We start from the raw sequence: 24,459 nt of genomic DNA on the forward strand, positions 1-24,459 counted from the left end.
CCTATGGTTACAAGGTTAAGAGAAAAGCCTGCACAAATCCTCTTAATTCCTACTATGCTAGCTTTCTGTATGCAGATATTGATAGTACTGACCTATTGGGAACTGCACACCCCTCTTACCGCACTGTCTCAATTGTGACTGCACAAAGAAGTTGCCATGTAGCTGTAGATGAGTCCAATCGTAATCAGCTGGCAAGTCTTTCGACAGCTAATCAGTGGAATTTTGCTTATCTGGAGGGTAAGCCGTGGAGAAAAAAACTTGACGTCCTAGAAAAAAAACTGACTGCAATTTTGGAATCAGCATGCCAATTTTAGTTTTAAACAGCATACAAATCTAACTCAACAGAATTTTGTTTTTTTTCAAATTGTTCCACAGTGTAATCAGTTTGTTTTGGTCCCGATATTTCCCCTTCCCAACTAAAGACGTCAAACACCAGACGATTTTATGTTTTATAAGATTATCCTATATGATTATCCAACGGTCTGAGGTGTGTTAAGTGTGAATTTGAACTGATAATATAGGGTCCAATACGAGTCGTGGAAGACCATCTTAAATATTAAAGGTGTTCAATATTTACGAGCAAAAATCTTCGTGTCTGGGAAAATGACTCCTCGCATTGTGATGTGAAACGGAATGTAGCCAATCAAGAAGCAACCTGACTGAGGAACAAGGAACCGCCCGTAAATCAAAACAAACGTCCTACCCGATGCCGTATTTTGTAAAAGGCCCGGTACACATATAAGGATTTTTCAAATCTTAAAAGACTGTGAATCTCTTACAGAACTCAAAATTTAAAAAAATGTGAAAAATCAGGCATTTAACATTTTTGGTCATCCTGTGTGTGGTGTGCTCAGATAATCTCAATACAGAACACCACGCACAAAGATTCTGTTCCAGCACCGATCTCAAATCTAGTCCAAGACAGAAATCTTTGCGTGATCAAAATTGATACAACAAAAATGACAAAGAAACACTACCATAATTGTTGCGCTGATGTTTCCAAAGTGTTGTCGAAGGGATCGTAGTCGGGAGTGTTTCTAGAATGGTGATCTCGTCAATAAAAAGACTTGGTTTGAAAAGTACTTCTTTCTGGTAAATCCACTTATACAAAATATGAAATCGGGTAGGACCTGTTTGATTTTATTAAACCAACCAAAATACAATGAAAACTGAACCATCAAAACATGAACAGAAGTCGATTAAAAAATAAAATTAAAAAATACTCGTGCAGTTATACCGCGACCTAATGGTTTGCATTAAACATTACACGTGATCATAAACGTAGATAAAAGACGAAAAAGAAGAACTAAGTAACCGTGAGCTATGATCAAGATTAAGATTTGTTGAAATGGTTTTCTTAATCTAATAACTTACTCTTTTTTTATATAAAATTCAATATAAAAAGAAAAGTGAAAGTGAAGTGTTCACGTCAAACTGGAGTTGTTAGCGATTTTTACACGAGTTTGAAGTCATTTAATCACTTCCTGTTTGTGTTACATGTTTATATTTCTTTTCCCACAGCAGCGACGTTGGATTTAATACTATCAATTATTAAATTTTACGAGGAAATCAAATGAGGAAAAAAAGAGTAACCGATGGATCATATTTCCGCTTCTCTTCAATTGCTACTTCCGGGTTTAAAAACAACTCCAATAATAGACGCTGGATTACCAAAACATAAAAATGATTAGGTTTTTTTTATGTTGTGGAAAATAAAATTCTGACTGGAAAAAAACAAGAAACCACGCGTTCTTTTCTTTCTTTTTCCTTCACTTTCGCAGCTGCTACTTCCGGGTTTAGGCAAAACGTCATGTACTACGTCATCGGAAGTCTCCCCCCCCCCCCCCGCTCCTCAAAATAGAAGCAAAACCGTCAAAACATAAACAGAGCAGTCGACCTTGTTTGAACGCCGCTTCGTTGGTTTTCTGAGAACTTGACGCACAATGCGGCGTCTTTTGTGCCACATTCTGACCGGCCGAGGCGCCGTGTGACGATCGCTAAACTGCCAAATAAAAGATTAAAAGGACTGAGCTGAAAGAGAGAGAAAAAAAAAGAAGAACTACGCTGTCGGGCCTGCGAGTCGAGGTAAAAAAAAAAATAAAAAAAAATGCTAAAGCTAAGTTAGCTACAGCGTGTGCGTGTTGTGTGACCAAACAGGTGTTTGCAACCACAACAGAAATGACAGCTGCGTTTTAGTCACTATTTTGCCAACCGCGCGGAGGCTAACTAGCTACATGCTAACATCAGCGGGCCTGAAAACGTCAAACCGAGTTTTAACGATGCCGTCACAAAGAGTGCGAGGATAAATTGGATGGAATTAGCCCGCTTGGTTAGCCCGACTAGCAGACTGCATGCGCCTTCTCACACACACACACACGCACACAACGGGGGGTGACAATGCTTGACTTTTTAAAGTCCACTTGAGCACTTTTGACACACCTGGATGACTTTGCCCTCCTTTGACGTGTGTAACAGACTCGCCTTCACGGACGTCATGGCGGAAACTGAAGGCAAATCCGCAGCGCTCAACGGTAAGTCGACTGCAAAACCACCCGTGGTGGCCTTTTAGGCTCGTTTCCGACCGCTTTTTGGTCCTTTTTATAGGGGCCTCTGGGGAGGAAGAAGCCGGGGGAGATCAACAGAAAGACGGGGAAGCCTGTGGGAGCAAAGATGGAGCCAAACACACTGGTGAATCCCATTTTATTGGACTCCCATTTTTCTGTGAATTACAATTTACAAATGACATACAAACTCCCAACTTCATATAAATGCTCTAAAGCATATATTTCTTTAAACAGCTTTTCAGATTTGCAACGTTTTTGTTTTTTTTAAAACACCAAACATCTTTGTTTTCACAATGAAACAAAAAGTACACTGAGGTCCCAATCTTAGGAGCACGTCTTATAAAACTCAATGAAAACATAAACAAATAAATAGCTCCCTAAAATTTTCTCCAGTGGTTTTCCCAAAAATTCAATATTACTGAAGTTTTACTTTCTTTCTTTGTTTCAATTTCAAATTCAAACAAAAACTAAAAATGTAGGGAGTGCCACAGGTTAGCAACAGCTCATAAAGTTAACTGAGATTTTAAATCAATAATTCCCTGAAGTTTACCCAGTTGTAAATTGAGTTCTTATTGGGCTTCGTATTAAAAAAATGCAGAATATTGGACGATATTAGACCCTGTCAGTAATCAGTATTTCCATAGTAAGAACGTCACATTTCAAAGGTAAACCGTGAACGTTAAAGATAAAAACAAGCAAAAACTACACTGCCAAGTCAGCTGTGTTTAGTGCACATGTAAAGAGACTCATCTCCCAGGCACACACCACTATATTTTCACTGCGTTTTTTCTGAGCCCAACTTTCATGAATGCAGCACTAACCTCCATTTGTATTGTTTTACTTTAAGACAATGGAGAGGCGTCGGGTGACAGGATCGCGCTGGAAAGCGAGCTGGATGAGGAGGAAAACGAGGAGGAGGAAGAGACAGACAGCATGGATGGCAGCGGCCTCTTTTCCCTGACTGAGGACGGCGAACGAGAGAGCGAGGGAGGCGGACCAGAGAGGACGAAGGATGGCGGGAGAAGGGCCGCCCGGAAGCGGAACAGACCCTGCGGCGGTGGTGCCGGCAACAACAACAATCGTTCCTCCAGCTCGGACGAGGACGACGAAGAGGAGCTGAAAGATGAGGAAGAGGCGGAGGAGGAGGAAGAGGACAACGACGAGGCGATGGAGGCATGGCTGGGCGCCGAGCTGCGGGATCTGCGCGGGCCGGCGTGGCGCGCCATCCCCTCGCTGCGCTGCCGTGAGATCGGCCGGGACTCGCGGCAGTTCGTGAGGCGCGTGTGCGGCGCCCGCGGCCTGGTGCAGAGGCTGGAGCTGCAGGGCCGGCTGGAGAGGCACTCGGGCTGCGTCAACACGTTGCACTTCAACCCGTCGGGCACGCGCCTGGCGTCCGGCAGCGACGACCTCCGCGTGGTCATCTGGGACTGGGCCATCCGGCGTGCCGAGCTGGAGTTCGACAGCGGGCACAAGAGCAACGTCTTTCAGGTGAGGGGGCGGAACACCTTCATTGGCTCTACAAGACACAATGCTCACAATTGAACACAAACAGGAGGTAACCTCTGGATAGTACATGCCTTTAAAAAAAAGTCAAACCCACAATCCTCAACAAAGTAACTTGAAACTGACGAGACTGGAATTTGCTAAAAGCCGCAATGCTTCTGGGAGAATGTTTTTGTGACGGTTATGGATTTTCCTTTCTTCAACAAAAGAGTACCAACAGTTTTGCCTGTGCCGTGTGTACGAAGAAAAGAACACTGTGCCTACTGTGAAACAAACTGCAGGCCCCGTTAGTTTCCGGTGCTGCTTTTCTAAAAATCCAACATGGGGTGTCTTGAACCTGTGCTGGGTAAGGAGAGCAAAGAAATCTCAAGACTGTCAAGGGATTTTTCAGCAAAAAGCCACATTTGTATAACGATATAGAAGTAACCAAAATAAAGCAAAGCTACATGCCCTTTGACAGATGTTGCAATTTTTTAAAATGTACATTTTGATTGTCATTTAATTCAATTATAATTTCACATATAGCATTTTACTTTTGTTTTAATTTAGTTTAAATTTTATTCTAATATTTCTTAAGGTAAATTAAATGTAATTTTAACTGAAGAAGTAATTTATTTCTCCATCCAGTAAGGTGTTTGCAGAGTGATAATGTCACCTAGTAGCGTTGTATAGCTGTTGCTGGAATTAATGTAGTATATTGTCTGTAACTATTACAAGAAAACTTGACTGATTTGATAATGATTCAATTACCCCCCCAAAAAATCTATGCCTGGACGATTATGGGAAAAATAATAATAAAAATTGCAATACTGATTAGTAAACCCAATTATTCAACGCTTCTAATGCAAAATTTTTGCTAGTCTGTCTATAGGGTTTTCCATTACGTGTTAGCATTAAGCTGGCAATGTTTCTAAAATATAGTGTTGTGTTTAAATAAATAATGTGTGTAATTATTTTGTTGTGTGTTTATGCTAGAGAGGGAACAGGAAGCTCACTTAGTGGTGTTTTATCTGTATTTATAGAATAAGTTGTGTGGTGCATTATCAGACTAATATAAAGCAGCGCTGCTCACCATTCGAAGAGACTTTTCTACATAGGAACAAGTTCCATTTCTGGGTTTATATTATCATGACACAAGTCCTCGTTTCCAGCACTGCTAACTTATTGTGTTAGCATTGCAGAAAGAAAGAGCATAAAAAGAAGTACTTGTAGAGTTAATCCTTTAGAGAGGCTTACTCAAGTCTCAGATTTTGACATCACACGTACTTATTTTATTTATTTATTTATAATTCTCCAGGCGAAGTTCCTACCTCACAGTGGCGACTCCACCCTGGCCATGTGCGCCCGGGACGGTCAGATCCGTGTGGCAGAGCTGTCCGCCACCCAGCGCTGCAAGAACACCAAGAGGGTGGCGCAGCACAAAGGGGCCGCACACAAGGTCCAGTTGCACCTCCGCCCACATTTCGGAACGTGGCGACAAGACGTTGTCTCTTATTGTTTCTTTTGTTTTTGTATCAGTTGGCCCTGGAGCCCGACTCTCCGTGCTCCTTCCTGTCGGCGGGAGAGGACGCCATGGTGTTCGGAATCGATCTGAGGCTCGACCGCCCCGCCAGGTGAGTGCTGGTGTGTCATCTGAAACAGTGTTTTTCTTGTGCCGCCCACGAGCAAAAAAAAAAACAAAAAAAGCTTCATCACGACATGATTCCCCCCCCCTCCCATTGAAATTAAGGGAAATGCCATTAATTCACTCCAGCCCCACCCAAAAAAAAAAATGGTAATGTCTTTTTGAATAAGAAAAATAGCACTCTGTATTATTGTACTTTGCAAAGACATACAGTAATGACATAATTAAATAGAATGTAAAGAATTAAACATTGACATTATGCTGCTCCTTCTGGTGTGTGCGCCTTTGCCCCCTTGGGGCAGTATAATACAGACAGAGATTCACAAATTGACTCGGTAAGCTTCGGTAATATTAGTCATTTTTCGCAATGGATAAACAATATACTGTATGCCTGTGGGTATTGTTATATTACCTCTATACATATATTGCGCCACCATTTGTGTTCCAATAACTGTTAGCTAAAGTGTTACAATGCCATGACACCGATACTATTTGTTAGCCCGTCTATGATGTTTTACATTGTTTGTTAGCATTTAGCTAAAGGACTTTATTAAGGCAAAGGAATGAGTTTGATGGGCTAACAACTGTTCAAACTTCCCTACCCTTCACTTTGGCTGACAGCAAGCTTGTGGTGGTGAAGGAGGGTGACAAAAAAGTGGGCCTCTACACCATCTTCGTCAACCCGGCCAAGACGCAGCACTTTGCGGTCGGTGGGAGGGATCAGTATGTCCGGTACGTATGCTTATTGGCCGCTGCCATGATGATGTAAGAATGCAGCCCTTAGCCCAGTGTGCTCAGGCCAAAGCTATGTCTTAATATACAAATATTGCTTTGGCACTATCTTGTGGCAACTTGGTGACAAGGACCTATGTTGAAGTTTTCTTTTAGTCAGGCTGTAGAATTGTCTAATCGAAAAAAAGTGCTTTACATCCATAGAGGAACAAAGATATATTCTTTGTAGCAAATAAATAATCATTTTCAGACAAATTAATTGTAACCGGATCATTTTCACACACGAATGTGCCGCGGCACGGTGGTTAGGATCACTGCCCTCGACGTCATTGTTGTTCCGTAGGATTTACGACCAGAGGAAGATCAACGAGAACGACAACAATGGCGTGCTGAAGAAGTTCTGCCCGTCGCATCTGGTGTCCAGCGAGTCCAAAACCAACATCACCTGTCTGGTGTACAGCCACGACGGCACAGGTACACACCCCGAAAAACACGGACAGTACAGTATGCAAATGGAAAAATGATGGTTTTACACTGAACCCCGTTTGGATTGATTTATTTACTGTGGTCTATAAAAACACAAATAATTATCAGCAAAGCATCAACACCATGCATCTAGCATGTACGCGATCTTGAACCTATGTTACATAAATGACTGTATTCAGTAGTTCACTTATTCAAGACAAACAAACCACCTTCACATAAGGCTCATCAATAGTATTGTTTAGCAAATCTGCGAATGCCGAAGACTAAATATGCAGGGCTTCACGCTTTATTCTTTTTTTATTTAGAGCTGCTAACTAGTTACAACGACGAGGACATCTATCTGTTTGACTCCAACCACAGCGACGGCGCAGACTACTGCAGAAGATACAAGGGACACCGCAACAATGCCACAGGTGGGGCGACGGGTCCACCCAAACGCGTATCAGTAGCCTTCAACTCACATTTTGTTTTTGTTGTTGTTTTTTGCAGTGAAGGGCGTCAACTTCTACGGGCCGTGCAGCGAGTTTGTGGTGAGCGGCAGCGACTGCGGACACATCTACCTGTGGGACAAACACTCGGCCCGCATCGTCCAGTTCATGGAAGGCGACAGAGGCGGAGTGGTGAGCACAGCCTGTCCCATTACCATGAGGGATTATGGGTAAAAGTCGCACCATGCTGTTTAAGTACTAACGCCAGGGTGGTTTCGGTATGACCGTCCTGACGCAGCCCACCTGTTGATGCAGGATTGGGATTCACGCCATCTGCAGGAAAGGCAGCACCATGTAGCACTCCATTACCAGAGCATTTCTTTTGTTTGTTTTTGTAGATTTAAATTAAGTTTTGTAAAATTATTTCCATCAGTTTTACTGTTGTAGAACTGATTCTCCTCATTAGTGTCGCAGGTTTTAATGAATATATTTGAGCTAAAATACAAAAACATCGCTATATTAATATTTTCTTAAGCTAAATCATCCGTTCATTCGTCTAATTTTATTTTTAAATTTTGAAATATGAACATTTATATTTAAAGAAAAATAACATTTTTCTTCAATTCAATAAGTTTTATTATTTTAATTGTAATGTTTTTTAAATGTATGTATTTTCTTTCTTTTAGTTGAATGTATTGGAGTTAATTCAATTTTAATTTTAAATATTTATACGAAAAAAGCTTTTTTTAATCATTTGAAGTCATGTTGAATAAATGAGGATTTATTTTATATTTTTAATTTCATCAAATAACAATGTTATTTGTATTTAATTTGATTTTAAATGAATTTTTTCAAATATATTTAACATGAACATATACATTCAATATTTCTATTTTTAATTTATTAATTCTAATTATATAGTTTTCATAAAGGTACATGTATTTGTTATTTTTAATTGCATATTTTATATATCCTTGTCAACCAGTTCATTCACTTTTATAAGCAAAAAACATTTTGGTTAAAAAGGGAAAAATAACATAAATTTGTTGTCCAAAGTTTGTAATTTTTGTGTTCAAAAAAAAAAAAGAAACCAAAAAATATTTTTGACAATAATGAAAAAAATATATTTTTTGCTTTTAATTTTGTTTCCAAAGTAATGCCCCTAAAGTTTCTGTTAAAAAGATACATAAAAAGAAATGTATTGTCCAAATGTCAATTTTTGTGTTTAAAGGAATAAAAATGTTTTGGATAAGAATGGGGAAAAACTGTACCTATTTTCTGTTGCGATTTTGCACAGGTGAACTGCTTGGAGCCGCACCCCCACCTGCCCGGCATGGCCACCAGCGGCCTGGACCACGACATCAAGCTGTGGGCCCCCACCGCCGAGAGCCCCACTGGACTCAAGGGCCTCAAAGAGGTATCGGCTTCTCACCTGAGGTTCATTTAACCACCTGCACTTGAACCCAAACGGGGCTTTGTTTGTGGCGCACCTGAAGGTGATGAAGAAGAACAAGCGAGAGCGCGACGAGGATAGCGTGCGGCACGGCGATCAGTACGACACTCAGCTGCTGTGGTTCCTGATGAGACACATGAGGAACCGACGGCCCCCGAGGGTGAGCCAGAGGAGATTCTTTGCTACGTTCTACTGGTGTACCTAACGAAATGTCCATATATCCATATAAATGAGCTCACCCGGCTCGCTTTCTGTCGTCTCGTCTCCATCCAGACCCGGCGCGAGGGGGCCGACGCTGACACGGACGAGTCCTGGAGCTCGCCGGACACCTCCGATGAAGAGGAGGGGGGTCCGGACCATGTCCAGTGCATGTCCTCATGAGCCACACACGCACACACGCTCATATATACTACAGACACTGTCCGATAAAAAGCAGGTATGTCCACGTTTTGTGTCCCCCCCAAAAAAAAAAAAAATCCCCAACAAAAAATCCACTAAAAGTTGGACAAGTAGAACCCCACCCCAGCAAATTTGTTGAACAAATTTTGTGATTTTTGGGTCAGAAAAAAAATACAAAAATGTTTAGGACAATGAAGACAATTCAAAATTTGGTGTACAAATTTTGTGATTGATTGTGTCTTTAAAAAAAAAAAAAAAAAGACGAATTGTTTGTCCGTATAAACAAAACAAAATGTTTCAGACCATAGATTTAAGAGAAAAACATAACAAAAAAAAGTGTGATTTGTGTATAAATAAACCCCCCAACAAATATGTTTTAGACAATAAGAAAAGAAATTAGCAAATTTTGTGTGGGTTTTTATTGAATCCAAAACTAGAAAAAGAAAGGAATGGGGGGGGGGGGGGGTCAACTGGTGATTTTGTGTCCAAAAGAAACAAGAAAAATGTTTTGGGCAATAAGAGAAAAAAAAAGACAAGATTTGCCGTCCAAATATGGTAGTTTGCGTCTCCAATTTGTAATTTTTCTCTTTAAAAAAAAAAAAAAAAAAAGAATGCTTTTCATTTGACAGTGAGGATACATATATTGGATTATACAGTGCAATTTCTTTTGCCCTGAAATTGTTGAACACAGGCAAGCATTACTGACACACGTGCATCGTCGTCGCTGTCCATTAAAATCATGTATGTCTAGATTTTGAGTCCACTCCCAAAAAACACAATAATGTTTCAGGCAATTTATGAATACAAAACAGAAAAATGGTTGTGATTTTTGTGTCCAAAAATGTTTCAGCCCATAAGGGGGGCGTGACGGAGACGGAATATTTTATCACCACACACATATTTGGGACAATGGAGATCCCCGCCCCCCCCCCCCCCCCCCCCCCCCCCCCCCCACTAAACTTGGGCGCTACATGCTTTTCATTGGACAACCATGATACATAAATTCACTCTTTTACACACTGGCACACATACAAATCAGCCATAGTGATGGCGCAGGACGCTGGCCGCTGTACGAAGACGTCAAGTTGTTTCCGATGTCTCATTTTTCTGACTGCTGCCTCCAAATGTTCACCAGCACGTAGCCGCCCTCCTTCCCATCGGAGTGATCAAGTTCGATCCCTGCCACATTGCTGCCCCCCCAAACTACTGAGTGCACTTTGAATCAGGGATGTTGCAGTTTGACAAATGCACTAAAAAGAGGGATTTTTCTGTTTTGTCGGGGGTCTTTTTGTTTCCCAACACTTGTAGGTATTTCTTTTCCCCCTACTTAAGCTTCTTCCTGTTGCCTCCATCTTTTGACAGGAAGTTCCACTCGCCTCCTTCACTGCATACACCACGGATCGGATTTGGTAAACCTTGAGAAGGTGGGTCACGTACGGCCCCCAGTTGCTAAATTACAAGCAGCTGATAGGCTGGAATTGGGGGCAGGGGATTTTAGGGAGGGAGGTGGTCTCTTTGGACAGTCTGCTTGCCCGTTCTTTGTGGTGTGAGAGCGATTGAAGCGCGGCTTTTTTTTTTCTCGTTTTCTGAGAACTCTTAGTCGAATTGTACATATATAAATATGAAAACTGTATAAAAAAATAAACATTTAGAAGACGCTGTTTGATGTCACACAAGGTTGATTGGTTAACACTGCAGATGTTTATATTGGATACAGAGCCAACATGCACCCTTATGTTCTAACTGTCCTTTACAGTATTAAAGAAAGTTTCCATTGTAAACAGTACTGTGTTTCATTTTGAGAACTGAATTCAAAATTTCCCATCCACAGGCTTATCATAGAAGATCTGGTTCTGTTGGAATTCTGTTGAAGAATTTGTGCAATAAAACAAAAACGGTACTCTTGATGCTACTTGTCATCCTGTTTGGTATTACACAAATGTCTCATTAAACTGACTGATGTAATAGTGATGAGTTTCCTGTTGCTCGGTCTGTTATTTTAAAGGAATTCAGAATTTAAAAAAAAAAAATAAGCCATGATAGATTCAGTGAATTAAGAAGGTGAAAAAGTTGTGTGATATGCAGAAATGAATCTGTACGCACTTTCCTTTGTGGCTGACCGCTACCCTCTAGCCATCCATTTTTGAAATAGGCTTACTGAAACGTATCAACTTCATTTATAAAGCACGTTGAATAGAACCAAAGCTGAAAATAAAGTGCTCTACATAGATAAGAATCAAATTAGGAAATGTAACACAGATGTTGAGTCTTAAGAGTTGAAAGTCAAAGAATAAAGAAGTTTTAAGACGGGCTTCTTTAATGTGTACAGTGAGGTTATTCCACAGCATAGGACCAGCAATGTAAAAGGCCCTTTCCCTACGGAGCTTCAGCCTAGACTTCAAGTACTAACTGAAGCAGATGAAGATGACCTGGGGGCACCGGGCAGGGGGGTAGGGATGGAGTAGCTCAGCAAGGCAAGACCATTTGGAGATTTAAAAACAAATAAAAAGAATCTTAAAATGTATTCTAAAATGCACAAACAGCCAGTGGGGGGAGACCAGGATCGCAGTTATCTGGCCTCTCTTAGGCTTACTTGCTCCAGTTCGAAGCCAAGCAGCAGCATTTTGAGCCAACTGTGGACATTTAAGGGAGGCTGGCTGACTCCAAAATAAAGTGCATTACAGTAAGCCAGCCGAAATGTAATGAAGGCATGGATTGCTGTTGTGCAAGAAAGGGTTTTAGCTAGTGATGTTGCAGGTTGTGCCGAGTCTTCGAGGCGTGTGTCGAGTAATGGAGGGGCGTGTCCGCGAAGCTTGTTTCATTTAGGGGAGGAGTTCAAACCACAAGCAGCACCGCGCCGTATAAGGAATTGTTAGAGGCTTATCAATTACATTTGTTTATTTAAAACTGCATTTTCCACCATTTCTTCTTTTATTCAAAAGAATGGTATTTTTTTGTCTTCCAAAAAACTAAGGCACAATAAACCCTCATTGAGAGGAACAATTCGTGTAGCCCAGTTTATATAAATTTCCTCTTGAATGATTCACTTAAAACAAAAAATGATGATAAAGTGTTATTTCTAAATAAGCACTTTCAAAATCCTCTGCCCTCTTAAGCCCATGCCATTTTCCCAAAGTGACAGAAAAAAACATTATACAACCTGCCATGAGTGATGAGGAACATTTTAAGCACACAGAATACATTCAAAAATAATATATTTTAAACTTTATGTTGGGAAATTACTTGGTCAAACATTGTTTTGTAATACATAGTCATTCACAAGAGCCAAAAAGACGCAAAAATACAACGCGGCACATACCATCCATCCATCCATTCTCTACCGCTTATCCGGGTCGGGTCGCGGGGGCAGTAGCTTCAGCAGGGACGCCCAGACTACCCTCTCCCCAGCCACTTCATCCAGCTCTTCCGGGGGGATCCCGAGGCGTTCCCAGGCCAGCCGAAGGATGTAGTCTCTCCAGCGCGTCCTGGGTCGTCCGCGGGGTCTCCTCCCGGTGGGACATGCCCGGAACACCTCACCGGGGAGGCGTCCGGGAGGCATCCGAATCAGATGCCCCAGCCACCTCATCTGGCTCCTCTCAATGCGGAGGAGTAGCGGCTCTACTCTGAGATCCTCCAGGATGACCGAGCTTCTCACCCTATCTCTAAGGGAGAGCCCGGACACCCTGCGGAGGAAACTCATTTCGGCCGCTTGTATCCGGGATCTTGTTCTTTCGGTCACGACCCACAGCTCGTGACCATAGGTGAGGGTAGGAACGAAGATCGACCGGTAAATTGAGAGCTTCGCCTTTCGGCTTAGCTCTTTCTTTACCACAACGGACCGATACAAAGTCCGCATCACTGCAGACGCTGCACCGATCCGCCTGTCGATCTCCCGTTCCATTCTTCCCTCACTCGTGAACAAGACCCCAAGATACTTGAATTCCTCCACTTGGGGCAGGATCTCATCCCCGACCTGGAGATGGCATGCCACCCTTTCCCGACTGAGGACCATGGTCTCAGATTTGGAGGTGCTGATTCTCATCCCAGCCGCTTCACACTCGGCTGCGAACTGCTCCAATGAGAGTTGGAGGTCACGGCTTGATGAAGCCAACAGAACCACATCATCTGCAAAAAGCAGAGATGCAATACTGAGGCCACCAAACCGGACCCCCTCTACGCCTCGGCTGCGCCTAGAAATTCTGTCCATAAAAGTTATGAACAGAATCGGCGACAAAGGGCAGCCTTGGCGGAGTCCAACCCTCACCGGGAACGTAAAAGATACAGCTGCCTGTGATTATCCACATGGCCAGCAGGTGGTTTCGTGTGTAATGAAGGATCAAGAATGACCAATGAATGAAGTGTTACAATGCTTCATGAAGCTTCATCTCGCCATCACTAGTTTTACCTTTGCCAGCTACCTAATAAAAGAAGCTGGATTTGACTACTGCACCAATTTGCCGATCCAGTTTCAAAACCCAAATTTGAGACTGTTAGCTTTGCATATTGCATCAAAGGGCCCCAAGCCGACTAGCGAGGATTTACAAGTGCCACTTCAGTTTAGTTTTTTTTCATTAAAATTTCAAGGCCTTTCAGGTTTTAATGTCTACGAGACATAATAGAAGTACTATTACTGAGAAAGCATATTTATTTTTCAATGGAACAAATCTGTCATCAGTATAACAGTGAAAGGAAAATCCACACATTTTCAGGATGGAACCTAAGGGCAGCAAATATAAGGAGGAGTGGACCCAGAATTGAACCCTGTGGAGCTGCATAGGGCAGTGGAGCCGTGTGGAACTACCAACTCATACACATAGTTCTGTTCGCCAGATAGGACCTAAACCACTCCAGTGCACTACCACTAATGTCCAGAGTTCTGTAACCTGGGCATGAGGAAGGATAATGTGGTCTCTCATCTAGCTGTTTTCACTCACTATTGTCTTCCAAAAAAAAAAAAAAAAAAAAAAAAAAAAAAAAAAAAAAAGAAACAACCCATCCAGACTTTCAATCTTGAGGCGTCAAAATGCTGCACTGTTACGGTCACTTTTCAGACACCTAAGCATTCAACAGTTAATAATTTTGTTCTAAAGCTATGTTTACTAAATTGGTTAATGCCTAAAAATAACAGATGACATGTGGACAGACCAATTGTATACATTTTGTGAAAAACTATGAAGTTGACCACATTAGGATGTAAATAGATTTGGTGATGAAAAAGGGGTTTTCCAGAGGCAATTAGTTGTTATTATTATATCTTTAGATTTGGTATTATTGGAAATGACCACCAGTTTCCCTTTCTTGAGCAAAAAAAACAACACAACATAAAATCAACTTATTGAAACACGGACCATTAAGACCCCATACCTCATTTAATATTTGCAATGAAACCAGAAAACGCATTTTTTTAACATCCTTTTTATTTAACAAATCAAAAACAACTAAGCGAGTATGTACAATCAGATGTCTGACCTGTGAGCTTACTATTCCCTGCTCTCTCGTACAAATAAAAACATCCAACGTATGCTCCTTGACAGCATGATGGAGATAGATGAATATTAAAAAGTTACTCCTTGTAGTGCAGGAAGTGCTGCAACCTCTTGCGGTGCTCTGCGGACATGTCAATGGCACTGAAGGGGTGCAAAAGCAACACGTTACTATGTACGTGCGGAAAGACTACAGTACTGACATACCAGCGACTCACTTCAGGTGATCTCCGAAGGTGGTGGTGATTCGATATATGGCTGTCTTGAGCGCGGCCCTGAGAGCGAAGCGCAGCGTCTTGTAGGCCAGCTCGCCCATGCTGCCTGCCGTCCTCACGGGTTTAGTAGAGGCGTGAGGCAGCTTGAAGTGTCGGTCCACTGCCTGCGGACAAATCGTGGGGTAGCTTTTGACACCTGTTTCTATTTAAATAAATAAAATAAGTCCCATCTTTACACCTGTGTGACAGAAATGTTGACATTTTATATGTAATGCAGAGTAGTGATTTAGAAACTCAAGTGCTGTTTTCTTAAATTCCCCATACAAACGCCAATGATTCACATTTCACGATGCCAAACCTATAAAAACCGTTTGAGGGATGCAGCCTTGTGCGGCCGCACATATCGCACATACCAGAAACTGCCAGTGCTGTTCCCTCTCCATGTCTCTCAGGCTTCTTCAAAGGGTGAGTAGTTTTATTTTTTTGTTTTTCAATGAGGCCATTACCTTCTCTTTACATTTGTATGACCGCAAATAAATATTAAATGTCCAGTACATAAAATTGTTTACTTCGTTGCTTTGTGTTATTCTTTACAATAAACAAACCTATTATTTAAAAAAAGTAAATTAAAAGTTTCTGTAAAATGATTTTTTAACTTGTATTTTTATTTCCAATATATTTTTTTGTACTTAAATACATTTTAAGCAACCAGCTTAAATTAAAAAAAAAAAAGAAAAGCTAAATCAATGCAACAAATATTTCAGGACTCACAATGTAAATGCCAGATTAAAGAACGCCCCTCGTCTAGTAGCTAGAAAGCTGACCTCTTGCAGGAACAGCATACAGCTAAGGATGCTGGGTAACGTCGTCTGCACCACGCCAAAGTGGTCCTCTGAGAAGGAGGCTTGAACCAGGTAGGACAGTCCTGGAAAGCGATCAATCACATGGTAAACATCATGTGTTGAACATCCATGTTGACCGGGAGGTGAAAACGTCATCGTTTACCTTCCAACGCCCAAATGTGGGCCTGGCTGTCGGCAAAGAGCGCTTCACTGGAGGCTTCTGGAAGCTGCAAAACAAAGACCCTTCAGCATTCCCGTGAAATATAGTGAATAGTGGTGTAATGTCCTGAGCTCACCTTGTTGAACAAATATGCTATCAGCACACGCTTGGACAAGAAGATCTTAACCTGGATGGGGCAAGGTTAGCGTTTAAATGGAGATGTAATGGATTTTCATGTATAAAAAGGTCACAGCAGCCATTTTGTGTGATTCACAACAACATTTTATAAATACCTTGTCTGCCATTCCATAAATTACAGCGGAAGAAATGCAGTAACAAATATGGACGGGGGGGAACTACGTGAAAAGGTGATGGCAGTGAAGATTTGCTAAAGTACGTTTCTACTCATCTAAAGTGATGTGGCCCCAGTAGAATGCAAGGAAGAACTAAAGTATGTACCTGTTCTTTCCTGTTATGGAGGAACTGGGCCAAAAGACTGGGTTGGGGGGCTTCTTGCTTGGGAGTGGGCGGTGGGGCGGCACAGAGCTGCGGGCTGCTGTTGGACTGGGAATCTGGACGGAGAAGGTGGCAGAATGAATACAAGTTAACCGCGAGCTCCGCCGTGTACATCCCCTTACCTGTGGAGGTGGACCACAGCCTGGGGGCCCTCCTCATGACGTGGGGGCTTTGCACGGCGCCGTGCCACGGCGAGCCCTGGTCCACGGGCGCAGTGAGACGCCGCAGACCGGGCGAGGCGAAAGGGCTGTCCAGGTGTGGCGGGGTGAAAGGAGCAGTCAGGGGGCTCGGCGCAGTCCGGGCAAAGACCGACCCTGGCGTCTTGACCAGGAAGCTGGTGGGCCTTGGACTTATCAGATCCTCCACACCAGAAGAAACTTTTAGAGTTTAAAAAGAAGACAAGTACAAGTCTTTACACAGATTATGTCCAATGGATGCCCAAAAGAAGACCCCACTGGAGGGAGGAGTACTTTAGAGAGGCCCAACAACACTGATAGGAACCCTATCGTTGCAGGAACTACAAGTACCAAGAACTAAAAGTCCCTAGAATTACAAAAACTCAGCACAAAAAAAAAATCCCTGTAACTATGAGGAGAACTACACATACCACAAAGTAAAAGACTGAAGAACTACACATACCATGAACTAGAACACCCTGAAACCACAAGTATTAACAACAAAAAGTCCCTGGAAGTACCAAGAATGAAAACAACAACAACAATACTATCATTTATGGTGAAAGTTTTTGGGAAAATAAATGGCCCTAAAAAAACTTGACAGGCCAAGAGACGACGTACCTGACGATGAGCCGGACGAGGTCTTCAGTTCGCTTCCCGACGAAAGCGACTTGGCCCTGCCGTTGGTGGCCACGCTGTCATGGTACGCCACCAGTCGCTGGGTCAGGTCGGTCAGAAGCGACTGACACTCCTTGCTGATGGCGTTCCAGTTGTGAGGATGTCCACCTGACGGAAAGAGGTAACAGGATGGTCATTTTCATCATGGTAGATAACGTTAAAAACTAGAAAAAAAAGGTGTGTGTGTGTGTGGGGGGGGGATAATAATAAATCAACGTGCAGAAACAAACCTGGCTGACTCAGACTGAACACCTCGCCGCGTCGTAACGGTGAATGCTGAGAAAGCAGTGCCAAGTCCTGTAGGGCGAGGAACTGTTTGGCAGAGAGACTTGAGGTTAAATTCCAAATATGCCAAAGGGCTTTTGGAGGAAAGCTGATGGGATACTTTTAATATGGCCGGCTGTGGGTCAGACAGAACTCTGGGAAGACACTGGTGCACGTCCTCTGTGAAAGATGACTGCACTGGGAAACTGTAGTCCTGCAAGCACAGAGGAAATAAAGTGGGATTCATGTCATTTCTGTTCAATCATTAAGGTGACTACGGCGCAACATTGTAACATTGCCTGATATTACCCCCAGTGTCAAATGACAAGAGCCTCTTGAACAAAAACTTTACCCTAAGAACTTTTGCAGCACTATTGTGTGGTTGGACCAACAAGTACAGCCTGTGCCTTCTACATAGAACCCAGTGAAGGCAGGACTGTATACTGCCACTATCACACAGCCGATACGGCACCCTGCCATCAGATAATTAGACGTCGTGAATAATGCAGTGGCACCCAAATACACATACACACACACACACCTCAGTGATAAAAATCCTGAAGAGGAGCAGGGCGATGTACCAGGTGAAGAGGAGGAAGGTGGTGCTGATCCACAGGTGGTAGAGCAGGGACAAGTCCAGTAGTCCACCGATGGTGTCCAGTAGGTGGGAAGAACTGACGGGGGAAAGCGAAGATTCGTGAATATTAATAAGCACTGTGCGAGGGCGACCGTTGAGAAAATGCGCTGACCTGGTCACGTGAAGGTTAAACATTTTACAGATCCACTCTCTCGGGATGTATCCTGTCAACAAATAGAAGAACAAGGCAGTGACAATATAAAGTGTTTGTTATTTACAAAAAGAAAAGAAAAAAATAACTTTTTTTAAAAAATGGCATTATATCAGAATGGTGCCGAAGCAACAAGTTTTGAGGCACATTTCACTTAAAAAAAACAGTAAAGAGGATTTTTCTGTAATTTCAGTAATTTAAAAAAAAAAAAAAAAAAAAAAACTAACATAACATGTAACATTATTGTGTACAGTTAAATATACATTATTATTATGGTTTGTTTAATAGGAGCATAATAAGAAAATTAAAAGGGAAAAAATACACACCCACAAAATCCCACAATCAAATTCAGGACCAGGGGTGTGAAATAATTTTACCAATAAAAAACAAAAGTGTTACCACTAAATGCAGCATTTTAATTTGTTTTCAAAATTAGGATTGTTAATTAAAAATGTGTTTAGTTTGTATTCTATGTAATAAAATACAAAAAAATACATTATAATAACCATAACTCAAAAGGAGTAAGACAAAGTCAGTTAAATAATACTTTTTATTTTAATAAAAGTAAAAGGTATCATAGTGGAAATAATTAAGTTAAAATAATACCACTTAATCCAAAAACATATTTATAATTTTCACTTATTTTGAATTTAGGTGGAGTTTGGTGTTCAGAGAATTGCATTTACCTGTTTTAAACTTACCCAAAAAGAAATAGGCGACAATGTAGTTCCTGATGGAGTAAAGCGCTTGGGTGGCGCTGCACCTTACCACCAGCGGCAAGGATCCCTTAAAACGAAGGTACTTGTATTGCTGAAGAGCAAAAGGAGGATTCAAATAGTGGATACAAACTTTGTCAAGACTTGTCCAACGGTACACGTACCTGAACCGTGTGGAACGACACATAGTTCATGTTGTGCACGACGCCAAACAGAGTGTGGGAGAAGCCCACAAAAGCGCCCGCCAGCAGCAGGATGAGGTGGTATTCGTTCAGACACACCTGAGGGGGACTGTAGGACGCTTATTAGTGACGTGTTAGCGGCTAGCTTACGCGTGGCGGTGCAATTGACCTACCCGTCGCTGAGGCCGCACGGGTAGCCCAGAACCTCGTAGCGCCCCCCGATGGTGACGGCGGCACACCAGGCTACGATGATGCCCATTACGCAGTGGAGCAGGGAGTTGGCCACATGACGCGGGTGCAGCAGCTGACCCAACAAGGCGATTTTGGAGCAGGCGACGGTGGGGATGACTAAGAGCAAGCGGAACACAAATCGACATCCACAAGGACGTTTTGCTTTTTCTTTGGCTTTTTGGTCTTTGCTCTTTTCTGTGTGTGTGTGTGTGTGTGTGTGTGAGAAACTACTACAGGAGCGTACCAGTGATGGTAACCAAGTCGAAAAGTGTAATGATAACTAATTCTCATACAATAATCTTTCTCACATAATTGATTTGGAAAACTTTAAAAAATGACAACCGCTCTCGCTAAAATTACGCTTTTCCCTCCTCCCAAAAACTTAAACCTATCATTTGACAATATTTTTTCTCTTGTAAGCAACAAAAATCCTTGTAAAGTTATGACTTTTCTCATAAAATCTTTTTCTTTTAAAAATTTTTTCTCTCAGTCATTTCTCTCACTTCTTGCAATATTACAACTTCATCATTGTAAAAATACTAACAACAAATATGACTTACTTACTGTAGAATAATGTTTTTTGTTGGGGCCATAAATATTACAACTTTATTCTTACAATATTACTTTATCGATCTAAAAGTAATACTTTTACCCTCGAGGACATTTATAAAATCACAATTTTATTTTCAGTCAAATTATGACTTTATTCTCGTATTTACTCTGACTACACGTTTTATTCTTGTAGTTAATATTTTTTTCTTGAAAAATATTTTCCTCTCAAAATGACAATTCCTGTACAATAAAAAAAATATTTTTAAACTTATTACATAGTTTTAAAAAGAAATCTAAATCTCATGAAATTGTAACTTTTCTCGAATTTTCTCATTAAAATTTCGACATTTTCCTCAAAATTAAACCTTAATTGTAGTATTATGTAATTTATGTACAATTGATTTTTGTCCTAAAATTAAACTAATGTAGCTGTTCAGTTTTTAAAAAAACAATTTTTTCTCAATTTTATCTAAAAAAACAAAAACAAAACTAAACTAACACTACAATCTATCCAAGTAATAGTTCTACAATTTATACTTTTTTCATAAATGACTTTCCTATCATAGAATTACAACTATTTCCGTACAATTAAAAAAAAGAAGAAAAAAAAAAACATCATGGAAAATTACACAATTTATTTTCATGAAATATAATTCCGGAAGCTCAGTATTCCATGAGCACAATTAATTCCATTACATACACAGATCAACATTACTAAGCGAATGCCAACGTAACTAGCTTGTATACGAAAGCTAAAACTAGCATAAAAATGACCTTTCCATTAAGTGTCTGTCTTCAGAGGGTGAATATTTTTTATATTTTATTTTAAGCTCCAAACCACAATAGAAAATGTCTGATAAACAGACACATTCACAAGACACAATTCACATTCATTCACACTGTCACATCACATTGTCAGATTTGAACCCCGCTCACCTGTATAATACTCAAAGATCAAGAAGCCCACCATGGTGGTGACGCCGCAAAGCAGGATGAAGGAGAAAATGCCGCTGGCGCTTCCCATGAAGGACACACATTCTATACGGGGAAGACATTTTGATGTTACAGAGGTTATAAATGACAGCTGGGATGTTTAAAAATAATAATAAATGGTGACTGACTCACCTGATAGTGTCTGGATGGGGTGGAGAGGACTGAATCTGCTGAGGATGACAAAAACTGCTGTGGTGGGGGGCAACAGCAATGCGGTCCAGGCTATGCTGGCTGCAGCTCTCCAACAAATCACCTAGATACAGTACAGGGTTCACCAAAAGTAGTCGTAAAAATGTTTTCTTTTATTACATTTAATTCTAAGATTTCATCGTGACAGAATTATGGTTTCAAAACAGGATTTCTAGCCTGGTTTAAGGTTTGTAGTTGGGGTTACCATGGTTTCATACCAGGGTTAGGATTGTAAACGATGGATGGATAAGGCTTCAAATAGGTTTTCTGAGTGTTTCCTTGCCCGGATGTGGGTTGTAGGCCAGAGTTGATTTTAGCGAACGCTGGGTCTGTAATGTCTTTTGTTTCAGACTCTTGAGGGTTTAGTATAAATAAACCGGACTTGACAACTTCATGACAGCTAGTGCAACGCTACTTACTTAAATTATCTTTCCTAGCAAAACCGTCAAAGACTGTCCGACATCTGCTACATTTCTGCAATGTCAGGCGGTGAAATATACACTTAAAAACCGCGAAATGACTGTAGTGTTGAGCTTCCACTCGGATAACTCGCCTATAGTAGCAAAAACACATACATTAGTCTACTGGCTAGCATGTTAGCTAACGCGGTTCGTATTAAGAAACAAAAGCTGGGCTTTTTATGACACAAAGCGGCTCACCTTGCGAACAAACCAACAACTTTGACCCGCAGAAAACATTGCGGAGAGCGTTAAGTTACTTCTTCTTCTTTCTTCGTCAAAACTTCCAAGTTTCCATCATGCCGCCGCGCCACTTTCGTTCAAAGGACCTCCAGAAGGACCCCATCTCCACGAAGGTTTCCACATATCTGCCTGCTTAAAAGCGACCTTTAAATAACGTTTTTATTATCATAAGGATGATGTAAGGACTACCTTGAGGCATGTCGAGACCAGTTTGAAGGAAGTGTTTTATAGGTTTACAAGTAACGGTACATTTGTGATATTTCACTAACTTTTTACACAAGGTATCGCGAAAAGCATACACAAATCAAAACTGCTGTTTAAATCATAAGGCCATTTACTACATTTCTAGACAATGACAGATGCTGTATTCATGAATCAGTGGTTAATCCCTCCACAGAAGCTGGTGGTTTATAGACAAGGTCTTTGTTCAATTGCCTGTCATTCTGTTAATAGAAATGTTATGCATCACAAGTAGTGCTGCCGCTAACAATTGTTTTCATAATCGATTAATCTGTTTATTATTTTGATTCATTTTTCATTTCCACCGCTTTATTCAAACAGAAGTCAGTGCAGAAAATGAACAACCATAAATTGATTTTGATCTCGTTCCCGATTTGGTCTGTAACATGTCAGAAAATAGACCAAAAAGTGGATCTTTGTTTTTCAAAGTAAAACAGGTTGTTGTTTTTTTTGTTTTTTTATTAACCGCAAAGAAAATGATGCAGTCTGCTTTTACTACAGAAATCTGAAAATATTTACTGTTGAGAGGCTGAAATGAAGAGGATTTGGACAATTTAAAGTTCAGCAATGCTGCCTAATGATTAATTATCAAAATAGTTCTCCATTAATTTAAAAATGGATTAGTTGACAAGTAATCATACCGGTACTGGGTATGGGCGAGTACTCAAGTGAATACTCGTACTAATCAGTCTGAAAAAAGTAGTATCAAGCATCCCTACTATTTATGAATTAGTTGTACTTTCATCAAGCATAAAAGACTTGTTGTCGTTATGATAAGTGGCAAAGCTCGGTCTATCCAATGCGGTCTTTGCGTCGCCAGTCTTGTTCTCGAAGGCTTTGACCGGAAGCAGCGTCTTGGAAGTGACGGCGTTTGCCAGCTCGGACGTCAATTCGTCCACGGTCAGGCTCAGCTCGGCCGCCTTCTCTATCAGTACGTCGCACGCGCGCTCCTTCTCGTGCAGGTCGTTGACGACGTCCTTGGTGGTCTTGCCGTGGAACCTGGGGCTGCACTCGAGGCCGATCTCCTTGCGGAGGGCCTTGACTTGCTTCCTCAGCTCCTTGTTGTCCGCCGTCAGGGTCTTGAGCTTCTGCTTCAGGGTCTCGGTGGAGCGCAGCCTGGACTCGTACTGCCGGAGTTTGTGCCGCAGGACGGTCTCTCGGTGGACGGCGTCATCCCGCTCTTTTCGGCACTTCTCCAGGAGCTTTAAGGTCTCGAATTTGGATGCTCGGTCACCTTTGGCTGTGGCCATCATACCGCAGATCAAAATGGGACAAGTACAAATTTTGCTTCTTACGAAAACTCCTCAAGTGGTCACCCGCGAGCTCGACACAGCGGCGCTTGGGATTGCTCTCACGGACTTTGTGCCGAGCTGCCGTGTGTAACTCAAAGCTGGTGGCTAGGATGACCGCTAATTAGGTTTCCAGTCACACCATTTCTTTTTCCTATTTGCCTAATGGAGCCCAAAAACATAAAAATGATTACATTTAGTCTCAAGCAGGTCTGGGAGCCTCAGAGTGCTGACATTCTTCTACGCAGGGAGCATCCAACATAACAATTATAACATTCTACCATGAAGTAATAAGAAATAACAACTTGATTCTTGCACCATGACAATTGTTAAATCTCATAGACTTGTTTCTGTTGAATTCATATTTTTCCTCATTAAATTACAAATAGTTGGAAAATTACTTATTTTTTCAGCTTAAAATGAATACTTAATCCCTGTAACATTACAACTTTATCATACAAATTTTGACTTTTCTCATCATTATACAATATTTTCCATTAGTCTCATGAAATGTACCTTAAATGGTAAAAATGAAATTAAATGAACTTTAATATTTTTGTAGTAAATTACCTAAATTTAAAAATGAAGTGACAACTATTATGAAACTGTTTTCTTGTTAAAAAATGTCTTCTCATACTATTATCAATTGTATTCCTGTACAATGAATACTTAACAATTGTAAAATTACAACTGCATTCTTGTACAATATTATTATTTTTTAAATCTTGCAAAATTAAGACTTTACACCTAAAAATGTCATTTGTTTCTCATATTTCAGTTCATTCCACTACGAGTCATATTTTCTTGTAAAATGTTTACTTTAATCTCATAGAATGCTAACTGTATTGTTGTAAAATTAAACATTTTGTTCTCGCACATTTAATCATTATTTAAAGTTTAAATTTTTTTTTAAAAAAAATCCAGATAAACTAATGACTATTCTTTAAAAATGCTATTTGACTTCATTCTTGTAGGTTTTGTTGTTGTTGTTCTTTTGCTCACCAAAAACCAAAACCTACGACTTACAGGCGCTCGCCTAAATATTTAAAATGTTG

The 24,459-nt window shown here is 41.1% G+C and overlaps 4 protein-coding genes across 7 annotated transcripts in view; 1 reads left to right on the top strand and 3 right to left on the bottom strand.

Annotated features, from left to right (window-relative positions):
* The window catches only part of LOC133488730 (guanine nucleotide exchange factor VAV3-like), a 51,094-nt gene extending 48,514 nt beyond the window's left edge, over window positions 1-2,580 (bottom strand). For 2 of the 3 annotated variants that reach the window (XM_061796976.1, XM_061796978.1), the window contains exon 1: window positions 2,440-2,580. In XM_061796976.1, the coding sequence (XP_061652960.1) occupies window positions 2,440-2,496 (57 nt within the window). In that variant the 5' untranslated portion in view covers window positions 2,497-2,580. The remainder of the gene's footprint in view (window positions 1-2,439) is intronic. The other variant, XM_061796977.1, reaches the window with a different exon arrangement.
* Window positions 1,845-11,160, top strand: dcaf8 (DDB1 and CUL4 associated factor 8). Of its 2 annotated transcripts, XM_061796981.1 has the most exons (13): window positions 1,845-2,085; window positions 2,476-2,531; window positions 2,605-2,688; window positions 3,412-4,052; window positions 5,365-5,505; window positions 5,586-5,680; window positions 6,313-6,423; window positions 6,767-6,897; window positions 7,215-7,322; window positions 7,399-7,529; window positions 8,635-8,754; window positions 8,834-8,950; window positions 9,064-11,160. In XM_061796981.1, exons 2-13 carry the CDS (start codon window positions 2,495-2,497, stop codon window positions 9,169-9,171), a joined length of 1,824 nt encoding a protein of 607 aa, XP_061652965.1. In that variant the 5' UTR covers window positions 1,845-2,085; window positions 2,476-2,494; the 3' UTR covers window positions 9,172-11,160. The 2 variants fall into 2 exon arrangements, with proteins under 2 accessions (XP_061652965.1, XP_061652966.1); XM_061796982.1 differs by lacking the exon at window positions 2,605-2,688.
* A 3,426-nt stretch (window positions 11,161-14,586) lies between these two features.
* ndc1 (NDC1 transmembrane nucleoporin) lies at window positions 14,587-22,000 on the bottom strand. Its single transcript, XM_061797878.1, has 18 exons — window positions 21,834-22,000; window positions 21,118-21,238; window positions 20,929-21,030; window positions 19,383-19,557; window positions 19,192-19,318; window positions 19,013-19,121; window positions 18,273-18,324; window positions 18,065-18,197; window positions 17,645-17,737; window positions 17,490-17,571; window positions 17,203-17,367; window positions 16,528-16,782; window positions 16,349-16,461; window positions 16,026-16,076; window positions 15,893-15,956; window positions 15,712-15,812; window positions 14,891-15,051; window positions 14,587-14,816 (listed from the first exon to the last, which is right to left on the bottom strand). The coding sequence occupies exons 1-18, from the start codon at window positions 21,870-21,872 to the stop codon at window positions 14,753-14,755; spliced, it is 2,007 nt and encodes a 668-aa protein (XP_061653862.1). The 5' UTR covers window positions 21,873-22,000; the 3' UTR covers window positions 14,587-14,752.
* Window positions 22,001-22,085: 85 nt separating this feature from the next.
* On the bottom strand, window positions 22,086-24,391 carry zgc:113691 (uncharacterized protein LOC503529 homolog). Its single transcript, XM_061797881.1, has one exon. It carries the CDS (start codon window positions 23,366-23,368, stop codon window positions 22,838-22,840), a length of 531 nt encoding a protein of 176 aa, XP_061653865.1. The 5' UTR covers window positions 23,369-24,391; the 3' UTR covers window positions 22,086-22,837.
* Window positions 24,392-24,459: the final 68 nt, after the last annotated feature.

The sequence above is a fragment of the Phyllopteryx taeniolatus genome, chromosome 14 (assembly GCF_024500385.1).
Source record: "Phyllopteryx taeniolatus isolate TA_2022b chromosome 14, UOR_Ptae_1.2, whole genome shotgun sequence".
Classification (NCBI taxonomy): domain Eukaryota; kingdom Metazoa; phylum Chordata; class Actinopteri; order Syngnathiformes; family Syngnathidae; genus Phyllopteryx; species Phyllopteryx taeniolatus.

Coding starts and splice junctions, on each gene's coding strand:
- zgc:113691 (XM_061797881.1), bottom strand. CDS start 23,368: ATGATGGCCACAGCCAAAGGTGACCGAGCATCCAAATTCGAGACCTTA.
- dcaf8 (XM_061796981.1), top strand. CDS start 2,495: ATGGCGGAAACTGAAGGCAAATCCGCAGCGCTCAACG. Junction 6,424..6,766: donor GGGAGGGATCAGTATGTCCG/GTACGTATGCTT, acceptor GTTGTTCCGTAG/GATTTACGACCAGAGGAAGA. Junction 7,323..7,398: donor ACACCGCAACAATGCCACAG/GTGGGGCGACGG, acceptor TGTTTTTTGCAG/TGAAGGGCGTCAACTTCTAC.
- ndc1 (XM_061797878.1), bottom strand. CDS start 21,872: ATGTTTTCTGCGGGTCAAAGTTGTTGGTTTGTTCGCAAG. Junction 21,239..21,833: donor GTTGTTGGTTTGTTCGCAAG/GTGAGCCGCTTT, acceptor TACTGTATCTAG/GTGATTTGTTGGAGAGCTGC. Junction 21,031..21,117: donor CCCCATCCAGACACTATCAG/GTGAGTCAGTCA, acceptor TTCCCCGTATAG/AATGTGTGTCCTTCATGGGA.